Source organism: Phoenix dactylifera, chromosome 10 (genome assembly GCF_051530095.1).
Source record: "Phoenix dactylifera cultivar Ajwa chromosome 10, Ajwa_hap1_PhDact_Kaust_v1.1, whole genome shotgun sequence".
Taxonomy (NCBI): Eukaryota; Viridiplantae; Streptophyta; class Magnoliopsida; order Arecales; family Arecaceae; genus Phoenix; species Phoenix dactylifera.
In genome coordinates this window covers 19,262,772-19,278,042 of record NC_143199.1, presented here as the reverse complement: position 1 = coordinate 19,278,042, position 15,271 = coordinate 19,262,772, and the positions used below count along the sequence as shown (strand labels likewise).

Genomic DNA, 15,271 nt, shown 5'->3' with positions numbered 1-15,271 from the left:
GGGGGGTGTAGAGAGCAATTTAGGTGAGGGGGTGGGGAGGGTGGGGGGTAATTTAGAAATTTTTAATTTTTTAGGGGTGTCCTTAGCAAATGGGGGGGTGTAGAGAGTATTTAATTTTTTTTTAATTTTTGGGGGGTGTCCTGAGCAATAGGGGGGGTGTATATAGAACCACCCCAATTATAAGTACCACAGGGCCCGGCCAACGGTCAGAATCGGAAGCGCCATGGAGGTCACGGACCAAAGTCCCTTTCATGGCTGCCGTCACGCAGGTTACACAAATTCCACCACCCCGCCATTTCTTAGATTTTGTCGCATATAATTTTTTAAGCGAAAGAACTCAGATTTAATCTATCGTATTCGAATCTACTGCTTTATGCCAGTATTCTCTACTTCTTTCTTTCTTCTTCTTTTTTTTGATCCATCAAGAGTCAAATTTACTCCCGACAGGCCAACACCAACGAAAGACCTAGTTTCTGTAAATTACTCTGTTTATTTGAAGAAAAGGACAACGCACCGTCTCGGCATCTAAGCATAGGCCTGTTCGAAGATTCAATGCGATAATATATTAGGGTGTTCCCACCTTTAGCATACGATCATTCCAGGCCCACTCAAATTCGGTGTCCGAGGCTTTTGATTCTTCTGCTTGGGTTTTCTTTCTGTCGAATTCGAGAGAAAGCTTGGGTGTTCTCCTTTTGGGGATCCTGGGTTCGCTGATTATAAGTTTGTTTTCGAATACTGATACCTTGTTTTCAGTTTAGAGGAGTCAAGTTGAGATCTTTTGTAGTCCATAAATAAGCCGATAGGATGTCTTGATTTGAACTAGTTCTCCATTTCGGAGGTGAAGTTTAGTGATACAAGTTTGTTTTGGACATTGTTGTACCCAATTCCAGTTTTTGGATTCCTTAGAAGAAAAATCCTATAGTGTCTGGTAAGTTGACTTAAATTTCCTGTTCGAGTGTGAAGCTCAGTGATATACCTTTGTTTTGAATACATTCAATTTTTTGATTAGATTATCAAGTATATACTTTCTCGGCCTTTACACAGTCTATTAGGTTTCTCTGTATTGGATTAAATTTTGGTGTCCAGAGAGTTCAGCATTGTAGTTTCTAAGGAAAAATGTAAAGAAATGGATGGGAGGGGCATATGAATGGGGATGAAGTGAGAAGAGGTTATTGAGTAATTCTTTGCAAGGTCAGACATCTCAGAGTGGTGACACAGTGAAGGGATTCTTGGAGATGGAGGGGAGGGGGTTCTCAGACTTGTTTAGAAATTCTAGTGAGGAGATCTTTCTGAAGTCTATGATGGAGAATCCAATTGAAGTTTCAGCACCGAGTATGGAGATGCTGGGGTTTAAGAACATCTTGCAGCCCTTTCGAGGAGACAGCGAGGAGCTTTTCAACACTTGGCTGATGAATGGAGAGGCAAGAACTGCTAACCTTTTCTTTCTTTCCTCTTCTGGTTCTGATTTGCAAGAAAAGCCAGAATAAAAGTTTAAAGGATAAGAATGTTATGCTCATAATAGAAAGTTCCCTCCTTTTCTATTTTATCTACGTGACAAACTTTTTCTGAGTTGTTCATGCTGGATGGAAACGAAAATAAATTCTTGTGATCAAAGTGAGAGTAAAAACTTCTCTCTCTATCTCAAAAACATTGAAGAGAAAAAAATGAGCGAGAGTTACTGGTAATTGATTGGCCTGACAAATTAGTATGTAAAGAATATGGAATGTAGTGGCTAGAGAGTACAGTTAAATGCCTTTTTTATGGGAACTTTGCACTTCCAAGAGAGTACAGTTAAAAACCATTGAAAGGAAATTGTAACAAGAGAAAGAATGCCAAAAGAAACAAAATTCATTCTTTGGGAAGCCAGTATGCAGGATAAAACAAATGCCTGATAAAAGCATTTAAAATTATTATTTGCTTGCTTTAGTTATTTTTTTAGAATTACCTTTGTCTGAATTCGTGCTACTACAGTGGTTTGCAATCTGTGTCTATTTTCTAGGTTTAACTCTGATGTTTTGTCTGTTTCTTACATTATTATTTCAAAACCATTTTATGATCATATATTTTCTGAAATTGAAGGTACTTAGTTGAGGATGGATCTTGAATTCATAATTTTCTATATAATTCTCCCGGTGGAGATTGTTCATGAAGTTAGTTGTAAACCAGACTGGTTTTTGAGGGGCCATTTGTCAAAGAATGAGCCAAATAAAGGAATTTCATATGATAATTAGCTTGTAATATTAATATATTGTTGATCTTGCTTCAAGGTTGTGAGCGAGTTAGTGCTTGCAGCTGTCAAACTAAGAATTTTTCATCAAGGAGTATGGTGCAGAGAGTAAATCTGTTTGCCAGCAGTATGCTTGTCATTAGTCAATTTTCTGCAATGTTCTTTTCTCCAGTTATAGAACTAGCCGACATGACTTGTTGATTTTGGTAGTAGATAAATCAAAGCATTTTTTCATTTTGTTCTAGTCATTAGTAGAAAAATTATGATAGGGAAGGGAAAAGGCGAAGCCCAGACCTTAGAGGGGTCAGTATAGGTGCATAGAACTGCCATTGTGAGTGTTGTTTGCCCTAGAATCTGGCCGCATATGTTTGGAGCAGTCGTGCATCACAACTTATTAGTAGAAGTAGTAGAAGTATGTGATATAATCAGAAGCGGGAGAACAAAATAAGATACAAAAAGAAAATGAAAAAATTGTGTTCTACTGTGTCTATACATATGCTTACATACTCCATGCATGCATGCATGCATGCAGAGGTATGTATGTTAAATTTCATCATGATTTTATGGACACAACGTTTTCTTATACGGTATACAATGGAAAGGACTAAAAAATGCATGGATACAAGAGACATCAGAAGCACTATTGGTTGTTTTGCATGTAAAATTCTTGACAGATTATTGAGGAAGTTACATGCTCACATTTAATAGATTGAAGATTGTTAAACTTGGAAGATCAACGTACTTATGCTATTCCTTGGCATTAAGCTTCTTATAGTACTATCTGAAACTCTGATCATTAGTTTGTTGTGCGATGTAGTACTACTATGAGCACATGTTTACTTGATCTTTGCAGATTCCTGGCTTCAGCTCCACAAGCGTAGCTCATCGTACTCGGCAAGCATCTCGGAGGTGACTCAATAGTGTATGGTTTTATTCCCAATATGGTTAATGTCCCTTAATTATACCCTTCAATTGTAATGTGGTGTATGTTAGACAAGTTTAGTAACTGGAATCGAGTTTTTGTTTTCTAGATGAAAGTATGCTTGCTAATCAACAAGCTTATCGTCGCATGTAACTTAAGCAAACTCTTCCAGATATTTTATAGCGAAGCTGGAAAACACTGTCATGAATTGGATAAAACGATCCTACTTAAGCTTACAACATGAAGTAGGCACTGTAGCATGGACACAAAAACGAGAATCGAATTTGGACATGCTTCCATGTGTCTAGCTCAGCAAGAGGAAGGACATATAGGGATATGTAGAAAAAATAATTTTTAAGTTTTTAAATAATATATATTTAAATTAAATAGGGTAGTTGAAAGATATTATTTGTTAAGGTCTTCCAATATATATGTTTCTCATCAGGACTTCCAGTTAGCTTAATGGTTTTAGAAAAGGTTAAATTAGTAGAGTTATTTTCATACCCACATTCTTGACCAATCTCTATAGACAACAAAAAGTCATTATTAACATTAGTATAGTGGGTCAAATTCACTGTTGGACTCCAACTCTCTATCAATTTTCAGGAGCTGCAATCAAAAGAAAAATGATAAGTATGTCTAACACATATCCAATTTGACTATGCATCCAAAATGGATTATAGGAGCTGGAAATGAATGTCCATGTAACACTGGAAATAGCATGAAAGGATATTAGTATGCATCTAATGTAACCACAAGCTTTCGATGAGTTTAATTTCTAGCAATGGAAACAGAATATGTATAGAAATACACAAAGGGAAGTATGGACAATATCAGCTATTATTTTTCTGGATTGATGGCATGGCAATGACATTGATTGCTATATGTAATGTCAGGGAAAAGTTTGCAAGTCATTTTCGATATGGAATGTAATGATTTAATTATATTACTTTACCGACACCTCTAAACAATAAAAAATCATAAGTAAATGTCTCCAGAAATGAGTAAAAAATTTCTAGGCTTTGTCAATTGTCATGCAATATGGTTAATGACTATTCTGTTAAATGCAACTGTTTTGTCATCCTTTTCTATGCAAGGCAAAGTATCATGAAACACGTACACAGATACCAGTTTAGTTTTTTTTATTCATCTTTATTTCTTAATAAATCTTGTTTTTAGTGTTCCAAAGATAGAAAACTATAAAGCATGGAATAAGCATGGAATAGTTCTGGACTTTAGAATCTGGTTTTCTGTTTTCCTGATAATTGGATCTGTGAATTCTGATGCTTTTAGGTGTCATATATTTACAGAGCTATCTGTGAGATATTTTACTAGTATTTTGTAATAACTAGTCCTAGAATGCAACCCATCCTTTTACAAAAAAGATGATTTTATCATGTGAAAAAATTATGAGCAAAATATAAGCAATATCTTTTTCACTAGAAATTTTTTTTCTGCTACATCAAATGGTTGTTTTGTCATAGCAATCATGATTTCTTTCAAATTTCATATGTATTTGAGTCATAAACCACATTGGCAGCCAAATCCTTGCATGGAAAATTTTTTCCCTCCAACAGTACATATTTGCATTGTTTCCGAAGAGCCTGTATGTGAAAAAAATTATGCCATAAAACATAAACACCTACCAAAACCAGATAGCCTGTTCCAAACTTTAATGATTTTGTCCTGTGCCAAAAAATGCATTAACTTCAGAATGAGAGCATAACTTTAATCCCCTTCATCACCCAAGCCTCCTTCAAATCTTCCCTTTGCCTCTTTTTAGAAGCTTCAATCTAGACTGTCTTCTATTTAGGAGATTTGGATTCCACTGAACTTTGTGTTTGTCAATGCGTAGTTAGGCTTTCTTGGTCCTCAATTTTAACTACATCTTTTGTTTATCGAATTATCATCACTCCATCTCCAGTGCATTCAACTTTTGGATCTCTATATCGCTGACACTAAGTTCTATAATTCAGCTGGTCTTATTGCACTTTTAAACATGCCCTCTGTAACTCTCAGTTGTATGTAACAATTGAATGCTACTCAAGTGGCAAGTGGCAAATCTCCAACTAACCCTCCTTATATAAAATCTATAAAAACTTCACTATAACCTGACTGTTCTCTAACTAAAGTACAAGATTGTTATTTTCCCTGTTGTAGGGACTCATTTTTGGTGTGTCACTGTGCCATGTTAGCTGTTGTTGTTTTAGGTGCTTCAAAACACCTTCACTTCCTTCTTTTTATCCTTCTGAAACTAGCCATTTTATGCCATGCCCATTGAAAATTTTACCATTGGATATCTGGATGGTCGCTACCATTGGACTGAACGGTCGTTACCGTTGACTGATTGACCAGACTAGCTGTAAAGGATTCCTCTATAAATACATGACTTCTCTTCTCATCCAGACATATAGATTTTTCTGTTTCTCTTCCCTTTTTTGAAAAAGACCTTTCTGTTTCTCTCTTCTTTGAAAAACACCCCCTCTATTTTTCTCTTCCCTTTTCTGCAAAATACTATTACGTCTGATTCTTGAGGCAAGAACCAACCAAAAGCAATTCACTCAAACCTTCGTAGTTGGGAGCGCATCCTTACAAAGGTGCTGCTATAGTTGAATCCTGGAGGGTAGACGCATTGGGACCCTTTGTGTTGAGTCATTAATTCTGTGGAACACGAAATCGACCTTTAAGAACAATGTCATTTCGCATGCCTCTATAGCTAAGTTTTTCTTATTCAATCTATTCTTGTTCATTTATTTATTTTTGATTATTTGTGTTTGTTATATGAATTTGCATCCATAGCTTTAATTTCCAACATGTCATACCTCTTATTATCTACACTGAATAATCATTTCATACCCCTTCAATGAAAATCTTGTGCTGTTCTTATATTCCTTGAAATGCTCCTTGACTTCAGCCTCTGAGTCATGCAATTTGCAGAATACCAACAGAACTTGGTGTTCTTTCAAGCCAACAAAATGGAGTTGCAGTTCAAAAGAAAACTAGCAATGACAACTCATCTCAGCAAAATTTAAGCAAGGCTGATGAACATTTGAATGACCTTTCACAACATTCTCTCAGGTGGTTATTTCACTTCTATAAAGATAGTCTGTGGGTGGTCTTCGACAGAGCAACTTAATATTATAAATATTAGTTATCAACTAAGCAATGAAACAATAGCCACTCTTACTCTGGGTTTAGATAAACAATATGTGAAGTTTTTTTTTGAAAATGGAATTCTATTTTCAGATGGTATTGAACATTTGACACAATTTTTTGAGAACGAATGTATGATGCAATTGTTCATTTCACAATTGTTATCAAAACCTTTTATTTACTAGCTTGTCATGAAATTGGTAGCAGGAAGTAAGTCCTGCATGACTCAAAACCTTACTTTTATAATATTATAAGTGCATCACTGGGTAATACACTTTCAACTGTAATTTGTGTGTCTGTCAAGTGCTTTTTCTTCTTCTTCTTCCTCCTTTTGATTATTGCTTAAATCAAGCCCCATTTGGTTGGACTCAAAACTTAAACTGTCATATTGTTCTGGACTTCTGACCACAGAAATTTTTCATGTTCAAAGCTGGTACTTAGTATTGTCGCTGGATGCATATTATTGTAGCTTTTCAAAGTGTAGGCTTTGCAGAACTTTCCATTTATTCTGCAAATGACTTTGAAAATGATTAAGCTTACATGCCTTTTATAAATGGCTCATTCGTTTTTCTTTTTCATTACTTATTGTGGTTGCATTTACATAAACCAGAATTAGCAACATGCAAATGTGTCTGATCATTTAATTTAGCATGAATGGCTTAATTTTACAATTGGTTTTTGCATCAAGGGCTCATATTGATTTTTGATGGTGATTAGCAGCCTGGACATGTGGCATATATATATGCAACCTTGGGATGTGGGATTTGGTAGACTAGAGAGAAAGTACTTCCAAACCATTTAAATTTGAAATGAGTGGGGGATCATTGGGATTGAAGAGATGATCGAAGAGGGAGAACTGGGGAGAAAGTTGCAGGATGTGGGCTTGGTAGATTGGGGAGTGCATACTCCCAACCATTCAAGTTTGAAACTAGTTAGGAGGATTGATAGGATTGAGACATCGGAATTCGTATTGTTGGTAAATAGAGAACATAATGATGTAGGACACTAAGCTTAGAGCTGCATCTGAGAAATGTTAGCCCAAAAGTAATAAAGTTTCTTATGATTTTGAAGGTTTAGGTTTTTGCTGTCCTGGACAGAGAAAAAGGGCAGACTTGAACCTGATCCTAATTAAAGTGGAATGAGAGAGTTTGTCTTGCTTCCCTAGGGTTTTCGGGATGTTTCAAAACTATCCCAATGATTTCTGGGGCTATGAGGCTGTCCAACTAGGTTATCTTAGGACTGAAATTGTTATTCATTCCAAGGAGAATAAAAGAAAGTATTTTGCATCGGATCAAGCTTTGATCTTGGCACAAAATTGATTCATCTATAAAGGAATTTAGTGATTAGGAAGAATAACAGCAGTAAATTAATGAACAAAACTGAGAAGGATGAGCAATATGATTTTAATATCAAAGCAGAAATTATTCTGTAGTGCAGATAAACCAGCAAATAGTGAAGAAAAATAAGGAAGGAAAAAATTAGTAGGAGGAGTAGAATGTGAACTAAGAGAGGAAGAGGAGGGGAAGAAAAGAAGCTTACCAGGCATTTCTTGAATCTCAACGACATCTCTTGTATAATGTTTTGGACACCTAATGAAGTCCACTTACAAAGCCAACTGACTTCTATTCCTTCGTATTTTGGTGTCTTGGATTCCTTCAATCTTGGGATTGCATTGGTTTTCACAAATAAGAAAAAGAAAGCAAGGAAAGGAAAAGCTTTAATTGGGTATCTCTATTCACAGTACCGTAGCATGAACAATGCCAAACAGTAACACCTTGACTATAGGTCTAGGTGCTGTGATTAATATAGTTTTGGAAGGATGATAACTTTATCATCAATTTTCCTGTATATAATGTGTCTATTTTAATCGGTGTATCGATGACTAAAATTCTCAATTCCATTAAAGGCTTTCAGATGGTTCAACTATAATTGATAAATACAAAGTTAGAGCTATGCTACTCTTCTTTGTGTGGTGACTAAAACCTTTTTTCAATTGATCAGGTTTGCAGCAGAGCAAGGAATGCAGGATAGTAACTTGTATTTGGCAAAGGTTAGGTTTTTCTACAATCTTAAAATAAGGACATACTGATATTAAAAAAAAAAACTACATTGCAAAGTTGGACGCATTTGATTCAGGCATGGTTTCACAGTTCTCAACCAACGACTAGAAGTCGCTCTTCTGTATGTATTTTAGATCTGCATATGAGATTAGTAGAAAAAAAAAATCATGTTCAATCCAAAAAAAAAATCATTGAAATTCTTATTGGATTTTCTCCATTTGTGTTTTGCTGATAAAAATGTTTGTAGTTTCAATGCATTACCAGCTGTTGAACTGCACATCTCTTCTACCTAACTGTTATGCTCATGTTGTGTATATATGCTTGGAAGAAAGGGCCATTAATTAAATAATTAAGTGGATTGTGAAGTGAGCTAATTGATAATCATAATCAACTTTTCCTATTTGTTAAGTTCTCTTCAAAGCTTATACCAGGCAAATAAGCTTAGTAACAGAACCCTCCATGTTAAAATTTCTATTGGGATAGTCAGCCTTAGCCTAAGGATTTGAATTTGCTTCTTTAACATATGTTTAGGCACCTACCAAAGATCTAGATAAATGTTCAAAGAAGGCATGTATTTCTTTTTTCAGAAATCTCCAACTGTTCTGGCAGTAGGCAGCCTATGGGATTTCTGTGATAGACAAATTCGCACAGAGGAGCTTATATTCAAGTTAAAGCTAGTAAGCCAAAAATTTCTTATTTTTAGGTGCCCTCTGCAGAGCATTAAACTGTTTCTGGTACACTGTCAATATTGTTACATGTAAGCTTAATTAAAAATTATAACAGGGGTTACCTTTTGAATTTTCATAGAGATGTTAGCTTACATGTCTCATTTTATGGGTGAGACATGTCCTAAAGGAAAACTTGGAAATCTCTCTCAGGAGGAGGTATGCTGCTATGCAAAGTATGCAGAAGCCAACAGTTGCAGAAAATCCAAATAATGCTGGAGGACAAGGTGCCGACAGAATGAAACAAGAATTTATGAGCACCAGTAATTTGTGTGGCATCTCAGTGGATGAGATGTCCAATCAACTGCTGAATTTCATGTCGCCATCCATTTCATCCGCATCTCCCCTTGATACTCCTCCAAAGGCAACTGTAGATGCAGTTTCTTCTGTTGTCAGCATGCTTAAGGGCACACTGGAACGCAAAAAACTTGGCAACCAAGCCAATAAAGGAAACCTAGAAGGAAGTTCTTTTGGGTTTTATAGTGCTCAACAAGTTCTTGTCAATTTGAGTTCCAATCAAGATGCAGCAAATCAGGTTCTTGGACAATCCAGCAACTTTCAACTGGTATCCTCTGTCCAGATGCAAGGTTCAGGGAACTTGCCAACAGCTGAGAGGTCTATAGAACTAAACATGGAAGGATTTGTTACTCAAACAAGCCAGATTCAGATGGGGACAATGTCTCAAGAACCTTCACAAAGTGGATCATCTGCTGCTTCACCTACATTTTCAACTGGTTTTGATGTATGTGATGGTCCTGCTCATTCAGGACAGACTACATCAGTTTGTGAGAGTTCCAGAAAACATGTTGGTAATGGAACTCCAAACCATGGGATTAAGGCCAAAGGTTTGTTCCTTTTTTTCTGAAATGTGGACTCTGAGGTACCAATTTTTCTTCAATTGACCACTTTTCAAACATAACAATGTTATGCAATCATTTCAACTGTTTATGTATTGTGCAAAGGTAAAATATCACTACTTTCACTTTCAGCATACTACTTGTTTGCTTCCCGAAAACAAGTATATTTCCCTGAATATATCAATGTTATTTTTTAAATCCGTACTTGCTTCTGTTGTCTTCCTTTTAGGTTTGATGATTTACGTCTGGACCTGATACATAAATACACCATCTGATACAAGCTAGGACTGGCTTGTTTTCTAACCATAGAAAAGTTAATGATAGTTTTGGTATACGGCAAGCATTTTATTCATCTCTGAGTATGTTGTATTTCATCACAAATAGGATTGCCATAAAAATAGAAATAGGTGCTAACACCTTGGGAATTCCAAGCTGCATGACCATGTGGTATCTGCCTATATGTTCTAATAATCATAGAACCTTTTACCATTTCTTGGAAGATAGATATTCAGCTAGCTGCAAAGGATTCATTTTTGGAATTCATAAAGAAATTACTGCAGAACTACTAAGCTTTGGTTTTCTAGCAAAGTAATGGGCAAAAAAGTTCAATGCTTGAACCATTATCTGACATTTCAGAAATACGAGATATTAGGTTTAGCTTTCCTTAACTAGCTACATTGTTATAGTGTGATCTTAGAATCTGTTTTCTCATTGCAAGGTTGGCTGATAGTTAATGATCCCTTGCTAGGGTATCTTACATGGGCAGTGAAGAATGAAAGAAAATTCCAGTAATCTACTAGGACCATATTCTAACCATAATATGTAAAAATAGATAGAATATGAACTGGTGATATAGTAATATGGTCCTCATCTGAAGCTTGAATATCTGTAGTACAATGGGAGTTTTTTAAAAAAAAAATTTGTTAAACTTGTTCTTTTTTATTTTTATGTCATTTTTCATTATGAAATGTTGACAAAAAGTAAACTTTGATGGCCATATTAGTGGCTCGATCTTATAATTTCTGGCCGTATATATCTGACCTTTCCTATACCACATAGTGGTGGCAACCTCGTGCAACTGGACACCCTTTTTTTGTTACCTAGGCTATACATGGACAAAACAATAACCATGCACCAATTATTTTGTATGCACTATAAAATATCTATGGTTCCTAGTCTCTAACAAAAAAAATGAAAGAAAGAGAAAATTTCTTATTTTTAATAATTTTATTAAAAAGTTGCTAGCACATAATATCAGTTGCTATTGGTCGTGCATAGGACAGAGCCACATTTGACATTAGAACTTAATTTTGAATCGACTAGTTTTGCTAGTATGGTTGTTCAAATTTTTGTTTGAAACTTCTAACTTGCTAGTTGGGTATATGTATTTTGTGAGACAATTGATACCACGTTGATCAAGCTTGATTTAGTTGTTACTTGGGAGCTACCTATACCAGTCCATAGACCATAATAGATGAGCTTGTATCAACAATGTTTGCTAGGAGGAATGCATGGTTCGGGTCGGATCGGTTTAGGGTTATTCTTGAAACGGAACCGACTTGAATCGATTTTCTAAAACCGAAATCAATGCAAAACCGACCATCTGTGAAAACCAGTTCAAACTAACCTGTGAAATTCGGTTCGGTTCGGTTTATCAGGTTGCTAGGCTAAATGGGCCTCTATCAAATGGGCTAGGCCAAATGGGCTTCTATCAGTTTACCAAGAAGAAGAACAAAATCCAGAGAGAGGAAAGAAAAGAAGAATGAGGGAAAGAAGCAAAATTTCATGGCCATTGCCCACCAAGAAAAAGAAGACCACCATCCAACTATGTGAGAGAAAACTAGCTGGAGACCTAGAGTTCGAAGGCTCATGCCTACCTTCATTGGGCTTCATGCAGATGTCCACAATCGACTTGATGATCCACCACATGTTTGAGGTGTTGAGGTTGATCTGGGCAGCGAAATCCCTTGGCTTGTACCCGACAATGCTGAGGATCACATGGTTGTAGTGGTCACTAGGGTGGACCCTTGAGATATAACCAAGATTCATCAAGTGTGCTTACAACGAAGGCCTAGACGGTCCACTAAGAAAGCTTGCTGGCATTGTTCTTGAGCTCGGTGACGAGCATGGCCCACCTCCGGGTCTCAAGCTTTGGCCTCCAGTCGACACTCGAGTACTCGGCATCAAACTCATTGAGGGCATTAAGAGTCATGAAGGAGCGCTGCCCCTTCACGTCGGGACCTTGTAGTGGGCAATCATGTAGGTGTCATCCTCAAGCTTTAGTGGCGACAGCAATAGGCAACAGAGGCAATCTCACCCTCGGCAGCAAAGGGGTTGAGCTCGTCAAAGGTGACCTTGTTGCTATTACTGGAGGACCTACTAGGAGAAGTTCTAGTTGATGTAAGCAGCCTTGACGGCAAGGAAGTGGGTGGAATTGATATCCTCCTTGGCTTCAGAGAGGGGCTCCTAGGAGGTCTCGTCGACGAAAGGGCCAAAGGTGGAGATTGGTTTCAAAGTTTCTATCTATATTAGAGAAAAGAGAAGAGGAGAGGAGAAGAGATCTCACCTGAGTGAGGGTTGGAGGAGGAGGGAGGCAAGGGAGAGTGGGCGGATCAAGATTTGGGACTTGGCTCCAGCATGGGGAGTGGGCAAAGGGCAGTCTTGAGCATTGGGGTGGGAGGAGAGCACGGAGTGGGAGGAGAGATTGGGGTCAGCAGCTAGGGCTACCGAACATCTGAATTGCTGAAGTGTGACCGGACCAAGCTTAAATCAGATGAGTGTATATATACAAGTCGGTTATGCTTAAGTTGGTTTTGTTAAAATTTAAACTGAAACCAAATTGATTTTTTCGGTTCTAAAAAATTTCAAACCAAAATCAGACTAGATGTAGAAAACCCCACCCAAACTGAACCGAAATAACCAATTCTGGTCAGTTTTGTGGTTTGGTTGGTTTTCTTGCACATCCCTCGTTCTTGTTTTTAAAATGCTATTGCTTAAAGTATGAGGTTGTGTTTCAATTTAAATTTCATGTTAAATGCTTTTTGTCAAGTCTAATAACTACAATTCTTTTGCATTACAGTCATGTTTTCTATGAATTATAATTTACATTTTGCAGCTCTTATTTTGTAGTCTTGTCACCAGCATATACTGAAGTTACTGAGTACTGCAACATGCTCTCACTGTTGTAGAACATTACTAAAGGTTATCTTCATCTTCCAATGAAGACAGAAAATTATGAATCTGATCAGTTTCCTGATGTTCTTGTAGATGCTACTACTCGTTCTCAACCATGAGCATACAAACCAGCACACTCCTCTGTGGAGGAGTTTTTCAGCAGGAAAGCATGCAATTTCGGTTTCCATATTCCTATTTTTCTCTTGAGAACCCACTATGAAGTTTTCTGATATCTTAAAATTTTGCAGGTTTACAGGGAATGCTGGACTGGTGGCTTCAGGTGTGGCCAGAAACCTGAATATAGTGGGCAACTATATCAAAGAACACATTGATGACATTGTATATCCTTACCGCAGGAACCCGTATGTTTAATCTCAACTGGGAAATAACCAATGCAAAAGGGGTTATGGGTGTGTTACTATTTCCATTTTCTGCCATATCGGTTTATTCTTGTAACTTGAGAATAATGCTTTTGTGATAGTGCAAGAGACAAATCGTTTAGATGTTGCACATGGATTCGATCATTGCTAATAGTGATCATAAAAGCTGATCAGAGCAGTTCATAGGTTAGCTGGAGATTATGACCATATTTTCCTCAAAACCTTTTGCTTGTACCCATGCAATGTGTGATCAGCAATGAGCCAAAACATGGTGGGTTTATTTATGTTCTCTTTTTTCCTCAAAAAAAGAAAAAAAAATTATGTTCTCTTCAGTGGCATGATAGAAATGCCATTTGTTTTTCACTTTGTTCAATGAATTTTTGTCAAGCTAGATCTCAACGCCAGGTAGTTCCTTTTGTTGAAGTGATTCTTCTGGATCAATGGATGTTCGCTATCATTTTCTCTGCTGTAAACTTCTTTTTATTTATTGTTTTTAAGAAAAATGGGAAGGCCTTAGCCAGCCACTGCAAACCTAGTAGGTACCTGGGCAGATCTAGTGCTACTGCTTGGGGGATCAAGAGTTTTTAACTCCAGGAAGATCCCCAGGGAGGACAGAGCTGAAAATTTTCTGAGGGATAGCACTACTCAAGATTTGGACCTTGGATCTCTTGTTTAAGAGGATAGAGGACATTGAGCTATATGTAGTACATTTTCCACTGTAGATTTATCCCGTCGACCAAGAGCAGGTGTTAATAATAAAAAATAAATAAATAAATATATGTTTGTATGTATGAGCATTATATAACACAATATGCAGGTTGGCAATCTTTATTTCTAGGAATTTTAACAGCTGTCAACTTACAAACTTGCATGGACGGTGCATGTTTGATTGGTTATAATAATTATAAATTAGGTGTCATGTGTCCCAGGTTCTGATGATTTAATTGGCTTTTGGTCTTAAGTTACTCTTTTGCGCTACAAGTAGCAATAAAAAGTAATGGTTGCAGACTTTATTGATAAGCAATAACTAATATAGTAATTCTTCTGAGGTCTTCATAGAAAATTATTTAGAATTCTTGTTAGGAATTTAACACCAAATTATACAGGGTTCACCTAAGCCTGTCTCAAAATATGTTCAATTTATTGAGTCTTTTTGAACAACATCAAACTATAGCGGCAAATTACTATTCCAATAATAATTTTGTTGAGTCCATCACCTAGGCATATTAACTTCGGTTCTTTGTGTGCAAATTACGTAGAACCAATAAGCTTGATTGAGTAATTTAGATCTTTTTAATACATTTGATTCTTTGCGTGCAAATTACCTAGAACCAAGCATGTTTGAGTAATTTAGATCTTTTTAATGAGAAAAGGTATTAAATAGATAATAATTTCTTTCAAGATATGATGTACCAGTATTGAGGTTCATACTAATTGGCAGCCGGCTTGAAATAGTACGAGTCTGTACTGTATTGTGCCGAATATTACCGAAACAGAGAGAGGCAGGAGGAGAGGAAAAAAAAGGAAGAGAGAGAAGGAGGGAGAACTAGGGTCAAAGAGAAGAAGAAAGGGAGAAAGAGGGATAGGGAGAGGGGTGAGAGGGAGAAGGAGAGGGAGAGAGAACAAGAGAGCCATCCTAGAATGTTAGAATCAAGGAAGAGAGGGGTCAATTTAGAAATCTATTAAAGTCGCTATCTCTAGCAGTCTTCGGGCATTGCCTGTCGTGGATTACGAGAGAGACAGAGATTGAGAAAGAGAGAGGAAAGAGAGAGA

General features: G+C 36.8%; 1 protein-coding gene and 1 pseudogene across 3 annotated transcripts; one reads left to right on the top strand and one right to left on the bottom strand.

Annotated features, from left to right (window-relative positions):
• The first annotated feature begins 213 nt into the window (after positions 1-213).
• On the top strand, positions 214-13,830 carry LOC149752715 (protein CYCLOPS-like). 3 transcript variants are annotated; one of them, XM_089925784.1, is made up of 6 exons: positions 216-1,421; positions 3,081-3,136; positions 6,087-6,227; positions 9,241-9,932; positions 13,212-13,282; positions 13,368-13,830. In XM_089925784.1, the coding sequence occupies exons 1-5, from the start codon at positions 1,236-1,238 to the stop codon at positions 13,235-13,237; spliced, it is 1,101 nt and encodes a 366-aa protein (XP_089781910.1). In that variant the 5' UTR covers positions 216-1,235; the 3' UTR covers positions 13,238-13,282; positions 13,368-13,830. The 3 variants fall into 3 exon arrangements, with proteins under 3 accessions (XP_089781912.1, XP_089781911.1, XP_089781910.1); XM_089925786.1 differs by lacking the exons at positions 13,212-13,282; positions 13,368-13,830 and adding an exon at positions 11,603-11,701 and having other exon boundaries at positions 214-1,421; XM_089925785.1 differs by having other exon boundaries at positions 215-1,421; positions 13,212-13,830.
• On the bottom strand, positions 11,661-13,137 carry LOC149752716 (eukaryotic translation initiation factor 3 subunit D pseudogene; annotated as a pseudogene).
• Positions 13,831-15,271: the final 1,441 nt, after the last annotated feature.

Bases quoted from the DNA above. Each gene is read 5' to 3' on its own strand.
- LOC149752715 (XM_089925785.1), top strand. From the start codon at position 1,236: ATGGAGGGGAGGGGGTTCTCAGACTTGTTTAGAAATTCTAGTGAGGAG. The intron at 3,137-6,086 runs GTGACTCAATAG...TGCAATTTGCAG, and splicing joins ACTCGGCAAGCATCTCGGAG to AATACCAACAGAACTTGGTG. The intron at 6,228-9,240 runs GTGGTTATTTCA...AATCTCTCTCAG, and splicing joins CTTTCACAACATTCTCTCAG to GAGGAGGTATGCTGCTATGC.